The 16,715-nt window shown below is 32.9% G+C and overlaps 2 protein-coding genes across 2 annotated transcripts in view; one reads left to right on the plus strand and one right to left on the minus strand.

The window, feature by feature from the left end:
* The window catches only part of LOC108977350, a 43,844-nt gene extending 37,379 nt beyond the window's left edge, over positions 1-6,465 (plus strand). The window contains 2 exon segments of the mRNA XM_018946969.1: positions 2,840-2,974; positions 5,727-6,465. Coding sequence (XP_018802514.1) covers positions 2,840-2,974; positions 5,727-5,824 — 233 coding nt within the window. The 3' untranslated portion in view covers positions 5,825-6,465.
* A 4,250-nt stretch (positions 6,466-10,715) lies between these two features.
* Positions 10,716-16,406, minus strand: LOC108977349 (putative fatty acyl-CoA reductase CG5065; the record flags this gene model as incomplete). Its single annotated transcript, XM_018946968.1, is given in 8 exon segments — positions 10,716-11,279; positions 11,337-11,594; positions 11,661-11,912; positions 12,003-12,198; positions 15,375-15,484; positions 15,544-15,938; positions 16,021-16,136; positions 16,222-16,406. Coding segments are annotated over 8 exon segments (1,521 nt in total). The 3' UTR covers positions 10,716-11,191.
* Positions 16,407-16,715: the final 309 nt, after the last annotated feature.

A 16,715-nucleotide genomic window follows, 5' to 3' on the forward strand; every position in this document is an offset into this window, starting at 1 on the left:
CAAACTCAATTTTAATCTTCACACATCTTCCATGGTTTTTAAAGCTAAAGGTGCTCTTGGTTTTGTTAAACGTTGGTCTAAAGAATTTAGAGATCCGCTTAGCACAAAAATTCTTTTTACATCTGTGGTGAGGCCTATATTAGAGTATGCTTCCGTGGTATGGAACCCTTGTTATCAAGTTCCTTCTRAGAAAATAGAGTCCGTTCAAAAACAATTTTTACTTTTCGCCTTAAATCGTTTGCATTGGGATTCCAGTTTAAATCTTCCCCCTTACACTAACCGTTTAAAACTTATAAATTTCCCTACACTCGCTAGTCGTAGGGAAATGCTTGGTATAATATTTTTTGTAACACTCATCAATGGGTCAGTCTGTAGCCCATCTTTCTTGTCTGATATTAATTTTATCATTCCCGCTCGCTCTACCAGGCAGTTTAGATCTTTACATTCAAAATTTTCTAGAACAAATTTCAAGTTAAACGAACCATTCCGCGGTATATGTCACGATTTCAATTCTCATTCCAGCACATTTGATCTAACAGATTCACTCTTTACCATTAAAAAAATTATTTTATATACTCTTAACAAGTAACATTTAAAAATTATAAACTTTAATCTAATTCTTARKTTTRRCTGTTGAAATTTTTGTTTCTGTAGCTGAGCAGCTTAAGATCGCAACGCTTAAAACTCCCTTGCCTATTATGACGTTGGGCGGGAGGAGGGTAATCGTTGGGTATATATATTATGAAAAGTCATAAACTAGTTTTCGCACGTTAGCTCCCTTTTCGTAGACCAGGTCACATATACATTGATTGCGAAATCGAGGATGATTTTTACAAAAAAGGTCGTCGTTTGAACCTTCTCCAGGACTATTTCACGTATTTTCGTGCTGTGGTACGGGCGTTATACGTACAGCCAACAACATCCCAGAATGGGTTTCTATATTTGCTAGGATGAAACTTTCTGCACCAAATAAATGAAGTAAATCCTATTACAAATATTATGCCTACGCAGTAGGAATAAACCAAACACAACCGCTTCCAGAGCAGCGTTATGCGCGGGCATACATTCTGTCAAATAAGTACCCAGAAATTTGAAATAAAACACAAAAAACTTATAAATCATCTAAATTTATTATATACCCTTCAAAATAGGCCCCATTGGAGGCAATACACTTCTTCCAACGAACATTCCAATCATCGAAACACTTTTTAAAGCTATATTCCGGGATGGCCTTCAGTTCTCGTTTCGAATAGGTTTTGAAGTTTTCAATGCTCTCAAAACTGGTTCCACTTCTTCTCGCCCCTCTTTGAACGATTTATACCAATCGTATACTTAAGTTTTCGGCATGGTTGAATCACCAAATGGTTTTTTCAACATTTCTAACATTTGGCACATTAAATTGCGTTTGAAACACAAAATTTCACACAAACTTTGTTCAATATTTATATACATAGTAAAAATCGCATCGCACACAAAAGGTCGACTTGTTAGTAATGACGCCGTAAACAAACTAAATGATACATAGCAATATAATTGACATAGTAGGTGCTAACAGTTGTGCCAACCTGGGAATTGTTTTTTTTTAATATTCTCAGAGGAAAAATTTAAAATGAGAATTTCCGGGTACTTATTTGACAGAATGTACATACCAAAATAGCGTTTCAGCATGCAGCATATAATTAGCCGTGAGAAAAGCCACAATTTTACAATGTTTGACCTTGCTTATTTTTTATTCTTGTATTCCACTTTGTGTGACAGGCAATTTTTTTTTCGAATGTAAAAAACGAAACTACTGTATACAATGTTAAAGAATATACTGTAAAAGTTTTGAAAACAAAAATGTAATATTTTTTAACAATATCAATCCTCTACTGCTGCAGATTCAGTAGATGAAAAAATTGCAGTGCTTTAAAATCATTTAAACTAGTATAAACATTTATGATTTTACGATGCTTCATGACACGTTGTGAGTACCCCAATTGCTTCGGAAAGAAAGAACAGTTGCTCCCAGAACAAACAATTTCTAAAGCACAGTAACTTTGTGATCGGATGTCCAAAAATATCGTGCTGCATTCGTAAGCAAAGAAGCATATCGAACCGAAGTTCAACAAAGCTGTCGATAATGCTGGGAGATTCGGGGTTAACTTGTCGATTTGGGTTTTAAACTCTGCCAGTGGCGTTGACTGGAATATCTGATAACCGTTAAAACAACAACAACAACAACTGGAATATCGAAAAATTTCATCTGCTATCAAGCAAATGCAGTTGAACATAACTGTGTTCATTTAGAAAATTGTGAATTGAAAATGTATATAAAAAAACTTTTTTATTTATTATTAGCAACTATTTTAACCTGTTATCTTGTACAAATAGGTAAAAAGGTTAAAAATTTATTGAGTTCCTGGATGAATATTTAATAATTACTAACATTACAAGAACACAAAAAAATTAGCAGCTGATAAAGTAGGGGTCTTAAAAAATTGGCAAGTAGCCAATGGGATATGGAAGTTTAGAAATAAAGATTCACAAACCATTTTACGTAAATCGGTTGAGTAAAGCCTGAGAAATCGTAGGTATCGGTTTGACAAAAATAGTTCCGTTTGAGTCGTGCTTAAAGTTTCACGTAAATAACAAAAACAAACTCCACTGTACCGCCATCTTGTTATGTAAATGTTTTGAAATGAGAAGAAGAAGCACGTACAGTGTAAAAAAAAAAGTAAACACATATGTTAATTCGTGAAATAGACTTAAAGTATTAGTTTAAAAATATTATTCGTTAGGTTGTGCAAGTAATAAAATATAGAATATAGATGAAAATAATTTTTTAATTTATTTTTAGGCATGTCACATATTACGGATAATTCTTTGGCAACGTTGATACACGTTCTTTCCCAAATAAACTCCAATCCCGAAAGAACTCCGGAAATGGTAGTGAAAGCTAATCAAGCTGAGGACAAGCAACCTTCGGTACAAAGTGAGTAGTAACACCACCAACCACAACAGTCTACCTTCGAAAATCACACTTAAAGTTATGAAACAACAAACGAATGTTGACAAATGTAAAAACTGTATATATGGAAGAAAATTTGTAACATAAGAAAGAACTTGAATACACATTTAAAGTAAGATAATTTATGTTTACAACATATTCTTTAGCTTTTATTTTTAAGCTACAAATTGGTTAAACCATATTTCATATTCACTACTATTTGAATACACAAAGTAGAAAGTAGAGTAGTATAAATATAGGTATTTGAATTATTGGCGACCATCCTTTGGTTAAAAAAAGCAATAGATATTGGGTAGTCGAAAAAGTATTTTCGTATATTGACAATAGATGTTGCGGGTAAAATTTAGAATAGCATCCCCGGATTTCGAGGATAAAATGGGTGTCATTAGAAAGGTGACGTTCTCCAGATCACGAACTGACTTATAGTTTTAAAGATATTTGCGTTTAAAGTTAAAAAATTTACAACTTTTAAATTGATAATTTGTTTATTGTGAATAACTTTTTCACTTATATTATGCACTTTTTAGTTACTAACACTTCACTATAACGTTTTTGTATATAAATTTTTTCGTGAACTGGAGAACGTCACCTTTCCAGTGATATCCATTTTATCCTCGAAATCCGGGGATGCTATTCTAAATCCCAGCCGATGTTGCAGTTGTATATCTCCAGTGCTACTAATCACATATGTGTCACACTATATATTATTAGAAAAGTCAGCTTTAATCTTCATTTAACCAAAAAATTAAATTTCGGGGAAGTTCAAAATAGTTACAGCAGTTCAAAAATGAGTGAAAATAATGAAGAAATTCGCTATATTTTGAACCGAAACACTCAACAAACTTCTTCTTTTGTATTTTTGCTTTTCCATTTTTCAATATCAATTGGGGGATACTTTTGCTCTTCCCAGATTGCACGATGACGCAAAATGCAAAAATCCTATACCTATGGATTATTTTAGGGCAGAAACCAGTTTTTCCCACGAAAACATGTTTTCATTGTAGGTCCGAACATAGTTAAACGGATTTGAACCATTTAAAAAATGCTGGCTACAAGAAGAAGTTTGATGTTTGGGTACCACGTGAATTGTCTGTAAAGAAAAATCAAATACAATTCTTTGTTGAAACGAAATGAAATCGGAAAATTTCTGAAGGGAATGGTAGCAGGAGACGAAAAGTGGATCAAATACGACTATAATGTGCGAAAAAGAGCATGGTCCAAGAGTGGTGAAGCTCAACAAATTTGAAAGGAAATTGGAAAGGAATCGCTATGAGCTTCTACATTTTACTGTCAACAACTTATGAGATTGAAGCAAGTAATCGGAAAAGACGGGCAGTCTTAATCAACAGAAAAGTCTTCGTCTGCCATCAGGACAACGCTAGACCACACATCCTTGATGACTCGGCAAAAACTGGGAGAGCTTGGCTGGGAAGTTTTGATTCATCCACCATATAGACTACCATTTCTTTCGGTTAATGCAGAACTCGCTCTGGAGAAGCTATTGAAAATTATTTGTCGCAGTTTTTCGCAGAGAAACTATACAAATTTTACATTGAAAGGATAAAGTCTCTTGCGGAAAAATGGTAAAAAGTGGTCGACCAAAATAGTACATATTTGGTCCATTTAAGTTCATTATAAATATAAAAAAATAAGTTGAAGTAGATTAGAAATACGAAAATACTTTTTCGATTACTATTTTCGCATAATTACAGTTGTAATCTTTCAACCTTAAAATTTTACCGGCATGTATATTTTTGGTTTGTTAATATTTCCTTGTTCTCCAGTCTTCTAAGCAGTACATTTTATGAGCTACTGTAATAAATTTTATACTTACGAATAATTAGGTATTGTCAAATAGATTTAATTCAATATCACTGTTACATTTAAACCGATCAACAATTCTTGTTATACGTTTTACTAAATATGTATTTTTTTATCTATTAATATTAGGCGTGTTTTATTTGACCGTCATAAGGTGACAACGTTGGCAAATAGAATGCATTTAGCTTATTTCATATTTTCCCCGAAATATGAATTGGGTTTGCAATGCAGACAAGAACAGTCACGTTGTATTCATTGCATTTTAAAATGACATGACTAGAGGATTAGTTTGACATTTTCAAAATCAAGTCAGTTGTCCAAGCCTTGGTTGCGCTTTAAAAATTTAGTAATACACTTTCTTGGAGAAATATTTTTTAAAAATTCAAATCCGATAGTTATATTGAAAAAAGTTTTAATTATTTTCATCTGTCAAAACAATAAGGTTTATCGTTGTTGTCAATGGCGTGTGAACGATAAAAGCAATCAACCGGCAAAGTCGTTAGTTCAAATGTAACTAAGATAGCTTTTGATAAGCCAATATAATTATGTTGGCTAAATCCTCCAAATGAAATAAACGAATAGCTTAACATGCTGGTCAAATAAAATACGCTTATTAATACACATATTAACTTTATGCGGAGCGCTCGCATTTATATATTTTTACGAAATTTAATTTTTTAGAGCAACGGTAAGTAAAAATGCTCTTTAGCTGTAAACGATTTTATATTTCGACGTTCTTCAGTTCCCCATGTGTAACCAGATTAACATTTTAATTAGTCATTTGTATTGCGAATAACTTATTTAATGTTCTTGGATATATCATATACATTTTCTCTCATTTCGAACAGCAAAATACATTTAACTTATCATTTTGTTTCAATTCAACATCCAACAGACATACTTGTCTTTAATAACAAAGAGTGCTGTGATGTTACTATCTGTTCCGATTCCAATACCACTGACGTGAAAATAAAACATGTGAATGTCCAGTAGAAACCGAACTCAAACTGAAGAAAAATTTTTAGTAATAAACATTTCAAGTCGAATCGTTTTCCTTTAATTAAACTACTTAGGAAATAACAGAAAAAGAAAGAAGAAAATCCAGGGGAATTAAATGAAATTATTGAACTATTATATTTTATAAACGCCTTATAACATAGCTTATGATATATTTTTCTATAAATATGTAACAAATTTCGATTTTAATTTTTTAACGAAATGTTAAATAAACTTAGCGATGTCCGTTATATTTATTTAGTGGGAAATAAAATTTTCTGTACTAAAAGCTCTAAAAATATCTTTTTACAACTAACCCATATATGATCGGAGATGTATGGAATCAAATGTTTAAGCACTCAAGTAAATTTGAACATATTTATATGAAAGGGAGTAAAATTTATATATGGAATTGAACCTAAACTTTGTTGCCAGAAAATGTTTAGTTTAACTATACCTAATAAATCTTTTAGCAATATATAAGTTATCAATTCTAGTTTTGTAAGTTTCGAATTAATAATCTGCAATAATTATGTTATTTAGTACATAATTTATTAGGAATATATTTCGATTTAAGCAAATAAGCAGTTTTTTTGTGCTGTAATATGTTGATTTGAACTGAGCTGAAAATATTATTTAAAATAAAAAATACTAAACTTTTCGAATGGGTTTGTTGAAATTTAAGCGCGGTTTCATTTAGTTGTTCATTAAATTATCGATGTAATGTTCGGATGGCCTCATAGCAGAAACAGCCAAAAACGCTACTTCCTTTGCCTTCCTTAGCGAGCAAAATGTGTCCCGTTGAGCCCGTGCTAAAAACGCAGAAATCAGCCCCATTGTTTGGTTTCATTTGAACAATGTTGCCATTGCTCAATACGCATATATAGTTTTCTACACAAAATTACAATTTTTCATAATATAAAATATCAAAACTGCAAACAAACTATTGTAAATAGTTTATATACTTATAAATAATAGCATTCGACTCTGAGTTTGAGTTACAAACATATTGAAGACAAATTTTATAATTACTACAGTATATCGAGATTGGCAACCCTGCGTTGTGGGACAGTAATCAGCTGACACGTTTCTACGGCAAAAATCTCAATGCCGTGGAAATCCTACGGCAAAGAGAGAAGGGAGTAGCGTTTTTCGTTGTTCACTTACATTGTGTGCCCAGAAGATAGGTCGTATCAGTTGACACGGGCCACGGGTCTACGTTTTGGCTGTTTGCGCTTTTAGGTAAGATATACCACATTAGTGATGATATCGATTTTTCAATATTTGTGATTTCAGTGATTGCTATTTTTGAATTACTGTGATCTAATATCGCGATCGCAACTAAATCAACTTAAATAAGAAAACAATTGAACGCTATATTTATTTTTTTTTTGAGGGGTTACAAAGTACTTATAATACATATAATTAAGAATATACACAGGAAATATTTTCAAAGCTACACGCAAATCGCAAATTTGAAGAGGCGGTTAAGAGTGTATGTAAAGTGCATTCCAAACTTTAAACGGGGTTTCTCAAAATGATGTTTTCAAAGTCGGTGACCAACACTACTCGAAAACGGCTAGTCTCAAATTTTAACCTTAGCTTATTAAATATGATTTTTTGGAAACTAATCGAAGATTTTTTCTCACGGATAAATATTTTCTTTTATATAAACAATTTAAACCCAAAATTTTGGTGAAAAATAATTTTTTTCCTTAGACCCCGCCATTTTGTTAAAAATGTATTTTTATTCCTTCAATTGACAACTAGATTTAACATAACTTTAACATAATTCGTTTAGTTTTTTAATTTCTGAGGATCCAGTTGAGTGATATAGTGATCTCCGCAAAATGTCTTTATTGAAAAAAGCTCTCGGAGATCAGCTATAGTTCCTTTCCAAATAAATATTTTTACAAATAATAAATTTTAAAATACAGTTAAAAGATACCCTAATATCTTTACAAATTTTTGGGACAATATATTTAAAAGTTTTCTCAGAAAAAATCTGGAAATTTCGTAGAAAACTTTTATGACTCCTTTTTTTTATTAATATTGCATTTGGAACATATTTCTTATGCCAATTCAAACATCTGCCATACTTAACTTATTTTCCTTAATACATTTTCTACCATTATTAAAAATCATAACAACGCTACCCTTAAAAGTTTAAACTACTATGGCAAAAAATAACATATTCGTATTTACCATACCTGATACGTTTCTATTATTCTGCTATTGTGGTCACAATCCTATTAAACTGTACTGTTAAAAATTGCATTTCGCAAGTCTTTTTTGTGAACTGTTATTAACATCGCGATTCACAGAATCAAACTGCTATCGGAATTCATAGAGTGAACTGCTATTTACAAAAAGTGATCGCAGCTGCGATTTTTCAAATCACAGTGAAAAAATCACCGGCGGTGAAATAGCGCTAATAACTATGCCGCATCCGCATCTTCTGATCCATTAACATGATACCTATTGGACAAGTTAGAGGATTTACCAAAAAAAAATTTGTCATAACATGGCGGTTAATATAATCTTGTATTCTACCAGATACCGAAGTAAAAGCACTATGCATCGCGCTTTCAGCGCTTATAGTTAACGCCGAAGCGGCATCCCTAAATAAATCGGCAGCTTTATTTCAAATGCTCAATTCTAATCTATACACTATTCCAGTGTGACTGCTCCTCAAAATTAGTCTTTTGTACAACATTTTGCATTGTAGCCAGGTCAGAAAAAATATTAGTTTTTGGGTATTTAAATTAAAACACCCAATATTTATAACGATTAAAAGTTATTAAACGAAGGATATTTAACACCTGGAAAAACTATTAAAATACTTTTTTTTTATGATTTATTGGTATATTAAAACAACTGACTTTTGAACTTCAGTAGTTAATTAAGTGAATTAAGCCTGTTAGCTTTCAATTAATAAATTTAAAAAATATTTTTAATTGAAAATTAAAATTACTAACATTACAAAAGAAGTCATCATATATATTTAAATTTCGCATTTTGTTTCATCTTCATTGTTTTACATTTTTTATTATTTTGAACGGCGACATCAAATTTAAGCCTGGTCATTCCCGTCGTTCCAATAGTGCAACGTTAAAAGCAGGTAACTGTCAAAATCGGGTAGGTGAGTTGCTCTCCCATTTCTAACGACTGGAGAATCCCGAATTGAAAATCCAATGTTTTATTGATTGATTACATTTTGACATTTTATAAAGGTGTTGTAGCCAGTTTCCATTCACTCGAACGGCGATTTAAAATTGATGTAACATAAGCCCATATAATGGTTAGCTGTTGTCAACATCCCTTTTTAAACTTGGGACCCACAGATATCTAAGTACTTTCATCATAAACCAAAAATATGTAAAAGATATTCACTTTTTTTGTTTTGTTTTTTTGTTTTTTTTTTTTTTTTTTTTTTTTTTTTTTTTTTTTTTTTTTTTTTTTTTTTTTTTTTTTTTTTTTTTTTTTTTCTTTTTGCTTTTACCAAGGATGCCAAGATACGATACTAATTTTTCTGTCATTTTTACCCTGATTGTGAAGATTAGGGAATTCTCAACAGTTGATATAAAAACAAAGTGGGATGCCAAAAACAAACCTGCTAAAATCAGTGCAAAACGTAATTTCAAGGAACGACAGAAATAATTTAGCAACAATCTTTCTGGTATTCATTGTTATAAATTCGAAATATTTGCAAAACGTTAATCAAAAAGTGATATTTAATCATTATTAGTATGGTATTGTTTATTTTCTTTTATATTTTTTTATTTACATACTAGCCAAACTCGCGGTCCCACTCTATTCTTGGTGTCAATCATTGCTCATGATATATAATGGAATTGTTAAATTGGTTATCTTCATATTTTATTGACTTTGTAGATCACTAAGGAAACATAGAAATAGGTATGACGTAACATCATTTTCACAAATATCTTATCATTTAAAATAAATAATACGGAAAATATGTCACAGTTCCGAATAATACTGCATCGTATATCGTTACACATATAGTATGCTTCTTGTAATAGTGTATAACAATGCAGGAGTAGAGTAGAAGAGGTCCCGTCCTCCGCTCTTTCGTCTAACTTGGAACCAGCGTAAACACCACCAATTTTATCAGCCTGGAAATCCAACGCAGGATAACTCTTGCCAACAGGTGCTACTTCGGACTGATTTTAGAAGTAAATTCCTATCTCGACGAACAAAAGCCAAACTCTATAAGTCACTCTTTATTAACGTCCTGCTTTATGGTGCGGAAGCATGGACGATGACGTTTGATAAGTCGACGTTACGAGTTTTCGTGAGAAAAGTTCTGCGAAAAATTTGTGGTTCTTTGCGCATTGACCACGGCGAATATCGCATTTGATGGAACCATGAGCTGTATGAGATATACGACGACACTGACATAGTTCAGCGAATTAAAAGACAGCGGCTACGCTGGCTAGGTCATGTTGTCCGAATGGACGAAAATAAATGCTCTGAAAGTATTCGACGCAGTAACCGCCGGGGGAAGCAGAGGAAGACCCCCACTCCGTTGGAAGGACCAAGTGGAGAAGGACATGGCTTCGCTTGGAATATTCAATTGACGCCACGTAGCGAAAAGAAAACGATTGGTGCGCTGTTGTTAACTCGGCTAAAATCGCGTAAGCGGTGTAATGTACACAAAAGAAAACACCAAGCCGTTTAAATATTACATTGTTCTGTGAAATGCTTCAGGAATATTTGCGAGCTATCATGCACTAATCTCAAATGATGATTCAACTTTAACTATAAGTGTAATTCCTATACATATGTGCATGTGTAAACAAGAATTACTTGTGTCCTGCCAGTAGCTGTGTGATTCTGCCGCTACAATAATAAAAACAACGGTAGCTGTGTGATTTTATTATATTTTAAGTAAAAAAATTGAAATTATTACATGAATATTGAACACATACTTATGGTTTGAAGTTTGAAGTTCTGAGCCCGTCCGAGGTTCCAACTACACCCTCATCAATTTTCAACCAAATGTATGTACATATTTCGAAATCGACGGTGACTTTGCAAAAAAGGCCTTCGTTAGGACCTTTTTCAGTGGTTCGGACGTAATGCGGACACTTAACGAAATAGCGCTTAATTTTTAAATATAATATAAGATGTATAGAAGTGTTCTTTTATTATGAATGGTGATATGAATACACGTTTTTCGGGTTGTATAGTATATGCGTTATATAAGTCTACTCGGAAACCGATCAACCTCGAGACATATTTCCATAATGTTGTTTTTAAATGAAATTGTGTAATCAGTATATATAAAATACAAAATTTATTTACTCGAATGTCACAATATACGAAATTATTATTTTTATCTTAGCAGAGTTTTGAAAAAAACAACCAAATAATATGAGCTGATAACAATAATACAAGTAACTTTATACACTGATGCAGCCAATACAGCCTAAAAAAGCAAAGATTACATTATTCACTATAGCATTACTGAAGAAGTGAAGCCTACCTATTCCATCTTACAAGGGCTTGTGGTATTGTATCAAGTGGGTCATGTAACAAATATTGTCGTATACCTCGGAAGTATTGCTGTAAAAATAAATCCCAATCTAATTGTGTCATATCGAAGAAAAATGTATCCTTATCTTTATCGGATAGGCGATTCCACAGATTGATCACATTATCAATTTTGAAATCCCACTGTCGCATTGAGAAGTATTCAATCACACGCATAAATCTATGAATTTTTTTGTAAGTATTTAGCAACCTTAAGAGAAAAAATAAAAAGAAGAAGTAAATTAGTAAACACCTTAAAATAGCGTTTTTGTCTCACCGAGGTTTTTTTCCCATGCACATGCAAAATACATCAAAAATAGTAGCGGGAACATAGTGTAAAAAAAAAATTGACAATAAGTGCAGAAACTTGTTCGGAGTATTGGCGTAACACAAATACCAAAGGGCTTTGATTGTTGGGTACATTAGGCCGTATTTCGTTGTTTTGGTAGTAAAATCGCCCCAAGTCAGCTGATTGAATTTTGATGTGCAGAAATTATAAACTGGTATATCTTTTTCAAGTGTTATGATACTGTAGATTTAGTAAATGAGCGTAAAAATTTAGAAGATCTCCTTATGTATTAGTAAATTTAATTCATAAACTAACACATATCGATCTTACTTGTGTTTTTGTGATATGTCCCATGCCGCTGCGATTATGCTATTCACACATAAATCAACTGGAACCATATTAGCGACAGCACGTGGGTCACAACGTAGTGTTCGTATGACACCTGTCCCAGCTCCAGCAATAGCTCCTGTTGGTCCATAAAAGTTGTCTATCCATCCGCAGACGGGATCGCGGTACGTAGAAATCACTAATAAAAAATGTTTTAAAAAATTTGCTTAAAGAAACTTCCCAAATTGTAAAAACATAAAGATGATACATGCATATTTAAATTTAACACTAATATTTCAGAATTTGTGAAATGTACTTTTTTAAAACTGGACTTTTTTATTATAATTTTATGTTATCAATAAAAACATAGTTTGTTGCTTAACAGATTAAGTTATATTTTTCAGTTATCAAAACATTTCACAAACATTTTTATTTCATCGCAAGTAAAGAAGACCTAAGTTTGGGCATAAATGAACATTTTATACTCTTGGGACTTGCAAGGATGAAAGCGAGGGAAGTATCTTCAGCTACATATGGTTTGTTAGTATGGTGTCTAGGGCGAGTTTTCACCGTTATAAGAGAAACACGTTCTCTCAATCGGCAGTTTATAAATCTTTGTATTAGGTATATGGGGACTAAGGGAAGTATTGACCCGACATTACCTGTTTGTAACACAGACATACTACTATCAGGAAAGGATTATCTCTGCATTTCAAATATATTATATATCTCACACATTAACCGATATTTTTGTAGGATTCTATAGCAAGAGTATAACAAAAAAGTATAAACGAAAATATTACTTCAAAAAATTGTTTTGAAGATAGATTTTGGTGAATTATTATGTTAAAAACGTTCTTGATAAGTTCCCCTATTTTGATATCTTATGAAGGATGATATTATAAATTAAAAGAGAACTTAATTGTCTGCAGAAAGTAGACGACATACGCATTCAGTTTCGAACGGCATCTGTACTCGCGCTATTCTAGATATGTAGAGTGTGTTAATATATTGGATATGTGTATCATTATATTAGGCATATGAGGATTAGATTAATTTCATCACTATAATACCAATACTTTAGGAGTTAAAATATTTAGGTAAAGTCTGAGCCGCTTGCATTTATTTATGGCACTAAACTAAAATATTAATTGTGTATAGTATACAGCGGATAAATTTTCGCAATCAATCTACAGAATGCTATACAACAGATTATCTTTCCTATTGTGTTTCTATACTAGCACTATTGTAGAAGCCGACAGGCTATAATCAGTATAGAATTTGGCAAAGTTTTAGAATTGTAGATTAAACTAAATTCGAAGTTTTAATACGAATCCATGTTGTTTACTATTCAAAATTACCCATTTTCACCTTGTATGATGAAATTATGAGGGTCTCACTGTGACATTTTGCACATTAATTAGATCAATTTGTGACTTTGTTATAACACTTTATAATTTTACGCTTAACGGAATTTTGGAGGCATAGCAATCGTCCAATTCCGCCCATCTGCAATATCAATTTCGTCAAAGAGCCATATATATAATGCGTGTACCTACATCATCATACATATTTCATCAAAATACCTGTTATTTCATGGGTCCATACGCAGACGAGCGAATTTACAGACATCAAGATCTCAAATCATTTATATACATAGACATAGCCAACAAAGTCTGAATTTACCTGACTTTTTTAAGTGAAGTGAAAATATAGATATTTGATATAAATAGATAATACAAACTTTTCGGAGTATTTCCTCCTTAAATTTTTAAGTTCAAAATGCAAAAACAAAAATGTGTATTCCTATTTTCATTTTTGTGGCAACGAGATTTTATTGTAAGAAAAAGTAAATATATTCACCCCAAAGTCTGCGTTCAGTTTGCTCGAATTGAAAATGCCGTTACTTTTCATGAATTTGTATCTTTTTCTGTAAATTCTATTGTGTTTTAATATAACTAGATTGTGGAAAGATGACGAAGGATAATTCGAAATACCAAGTGTAGGTAGGTTCATCTCTACCTGATCCTTCTAACGTAGTCATCTTCTTCCATTGCTTCCGGCGGTTACTGAATCGAAAACCTTCACATCTGGTTGATTCGCTGAACTATATCTATGTCGCTGTGTATCTCGTACAGATCTGCGATCCATCGGCTGCGCTATTCGCCGTCGCCCTTGTTATTCGAGAGAGGGCTCTACTTTTCAATTGTCTCTTCAGTACAAAGTACCACCTGTTGGCAAAAGTGATTCTGCGTTGGAGTTCAAGGCTGATAAAGTTGTGTGTGTTGAGACTGTTTCCAAGGTAGACGAAGTTATATACGACTTCAAAGTTATAACTGTCAACACGGACGCCGGAGCCATGCGAATGCGATGACAGGAGACAGGCCGAAGAAGTGGTGTGTGTCTATCTTCCTTTCACGGGTGTTTTAAAAGATTTAGCGCATGGTGACAAATCTGGTCGATAGTAGATTTTCAAGGTCTAAAGCCACACAGTCCAATCAATTTCTTGACGGTGGATTTCAGTCTTTTAGACACAGTAATTGGCGCAGAGTTTGGAGTCCCCACTGTTGTGGATTGTGCAGAGCACACTTAGGTTCTAATCGGCGGGCGTTAATCCGACCATAACTTGCGAAGCATCAGCTTTTTCACCTTGTCAGTTATTCGCTGCCGTATTTGAATAGCTCGGCCAGTAATCCATAGGTTCCTGCCGCCTTGTTATTCTTCAAGCGGGTCATTGCTATTCAAACCTCATCATAGTCGGGCGACAGCACATCTATTACATCGCAATCGATTGGGGAATCTAGTTCGCCATATCCAGAGGTTACAATTTAACTGCCGTTCAGCTGAAGAAGTATAATGCTACTATTGAATTTGCCCTCCAATAACCTGATATTTTTGGTATCTGTTAAAAAAAAAAATTCGCCAGAAACAACACATAAAGATGATTTGAAGTGTTATGCCCTCGGAATGACCCCGGATTACTGTTACTATTGGAGAAACAGATAAGTTGGTAAGGTCGATTGAGTGAGATTTTAAAACAACGGAGCTACACAACAAAATAATTATTAATGTAATAAAGTTGGGCCAGAATTTATGGTGCTTGTATTTACCTGGTGCTACACTAAAATCTCGTTATCACAAAAATGAAAATAGTAATATTCAGTTTTATTTTTGCATTTTGAACCTAAAAATATATAGTAGAAGTATGTACATTGCGTTTTTACTTCACTTAAAAACATATATACCTACATACCTATTTTTAATAGTTTTAGGTGTTACGAACAACTGTTGGTGAACAAAAATTTTATACCCCGTGCAACATGTTGCAAATGTTTCCTGTTGAAGACAAAAAATATAATAACATACAAGATTTACCTATGCCAGGCCGAAACATCCCTACTGGCAATTTATTTCCGTACATCTTTATTATATCCTCAGCAACAGCTTTTGTGAAAGTATAAGTGTTCGGCCATTTACCCAAGAGTCTAGATTCATTTATAGATGAGAGGTATGTTGAATTCGAACAGGATTTGGACAAACTTACACAGGTGTCATTGATTCCAGTAGCTTGTCCGGCATGCATTCTGTCAAAAGTATTAAGTTTTTCGAATCACTAGGTGGTGAATAAAATTTCTCATCGATTTGACGGAGGGGACAATGGGTATATGCTGTGGAGACGTGCAAGACACTTTTTAGATGCTTCATTTCACTACAAAGCAACATAATATCGCTCACTGCCTTCACATTTATTTGCATAGCAATTTTCAATTTTTCATCAAATCGCACGGTGGCTGCCATGTGAAATACTATATTCACCCGTTGAATAAGCAGCTTTCGATCTTCTCGACTAAGACCCAAGTTGGGCAACAAGCAATCCCCTGCAATGCCTTGAAACTGATGGCGAAACTTAGGTGCCACCTTTTTCATAACATTAAAAATCTGGTAAGTTAAGAAAGTTATAAGAAACTTTTTTTGAAAAAGGTGTACGTAAATTCTAAGTTGAATATGTAAAGTAGATTACCGGATCATCAAATATCTCCTCCGCACGTGTATGCACATCCTTGTTGTTTTTCTTACGAATTAGAATATAAATATTTTCTATGCCAGGGCATGACGTAAATAATTTATTTAGTAATACTATAATAAACGGAATATAAAAGTCAGTAAATAATATATATCAAAATATTTCATATTTGTTTTATAATTACAAAACACTTCTCACTTTTTCCAAGAAAGCCTGTTCCTCCAGTTATTAGTATATTGGCACCCTCGTAGAAGTGTTGAAGTGGAGTTGCCTTTTCTTCTACAATTAACTCGCTTATGCGCATAATGTTTGTTGTTGTTGGTTTGTTTTTACTTTAATGTCAATTAAATCGAAAATATTGAAAGCTGCAGCGTATTTATAAGCTGGAAAATAATAAAATATTAATTTATTTATACATGATCAGTAGGGTGTTTTTTTATTGAACTATTAATTTTTTTCAGTCCCCTAACGAATTTTTCTTGAAAATTTTAGCTCTTAATATTAACATTAGGAACTGGACCAAGGCCTGTAAAAATTTTCCATAGAAAATACACTACAATCGTCAGTTTTTATCTTTAAATTCCTACAGATCAGACGTATTTTATGCCATTGACTTTAGACGCATATTTCTCAGAATTGTTCACTCTACAAGAGTGCCCAGTGCAATAAAGTCGTAACTCACACCGGCGAGG

Source organism: Bactrocera latifrons, unplaced genomic scaffold, assembly GCF_001853355.1.
Source record: "Bactrocera latifrons isolate USDA-ARS-PBARC rearing strain unplaced genomic scaffold, ASM185335v1 scaffold_877, whole genome shotgun sequence".
NCBI classification, from domain to species: domain Eukaryota; kingdom Metazoa; phylum Arthropoda; class Insecta; order Diptera; family Tephritidae; genus Bactrocera; species Bactrocera latifrons.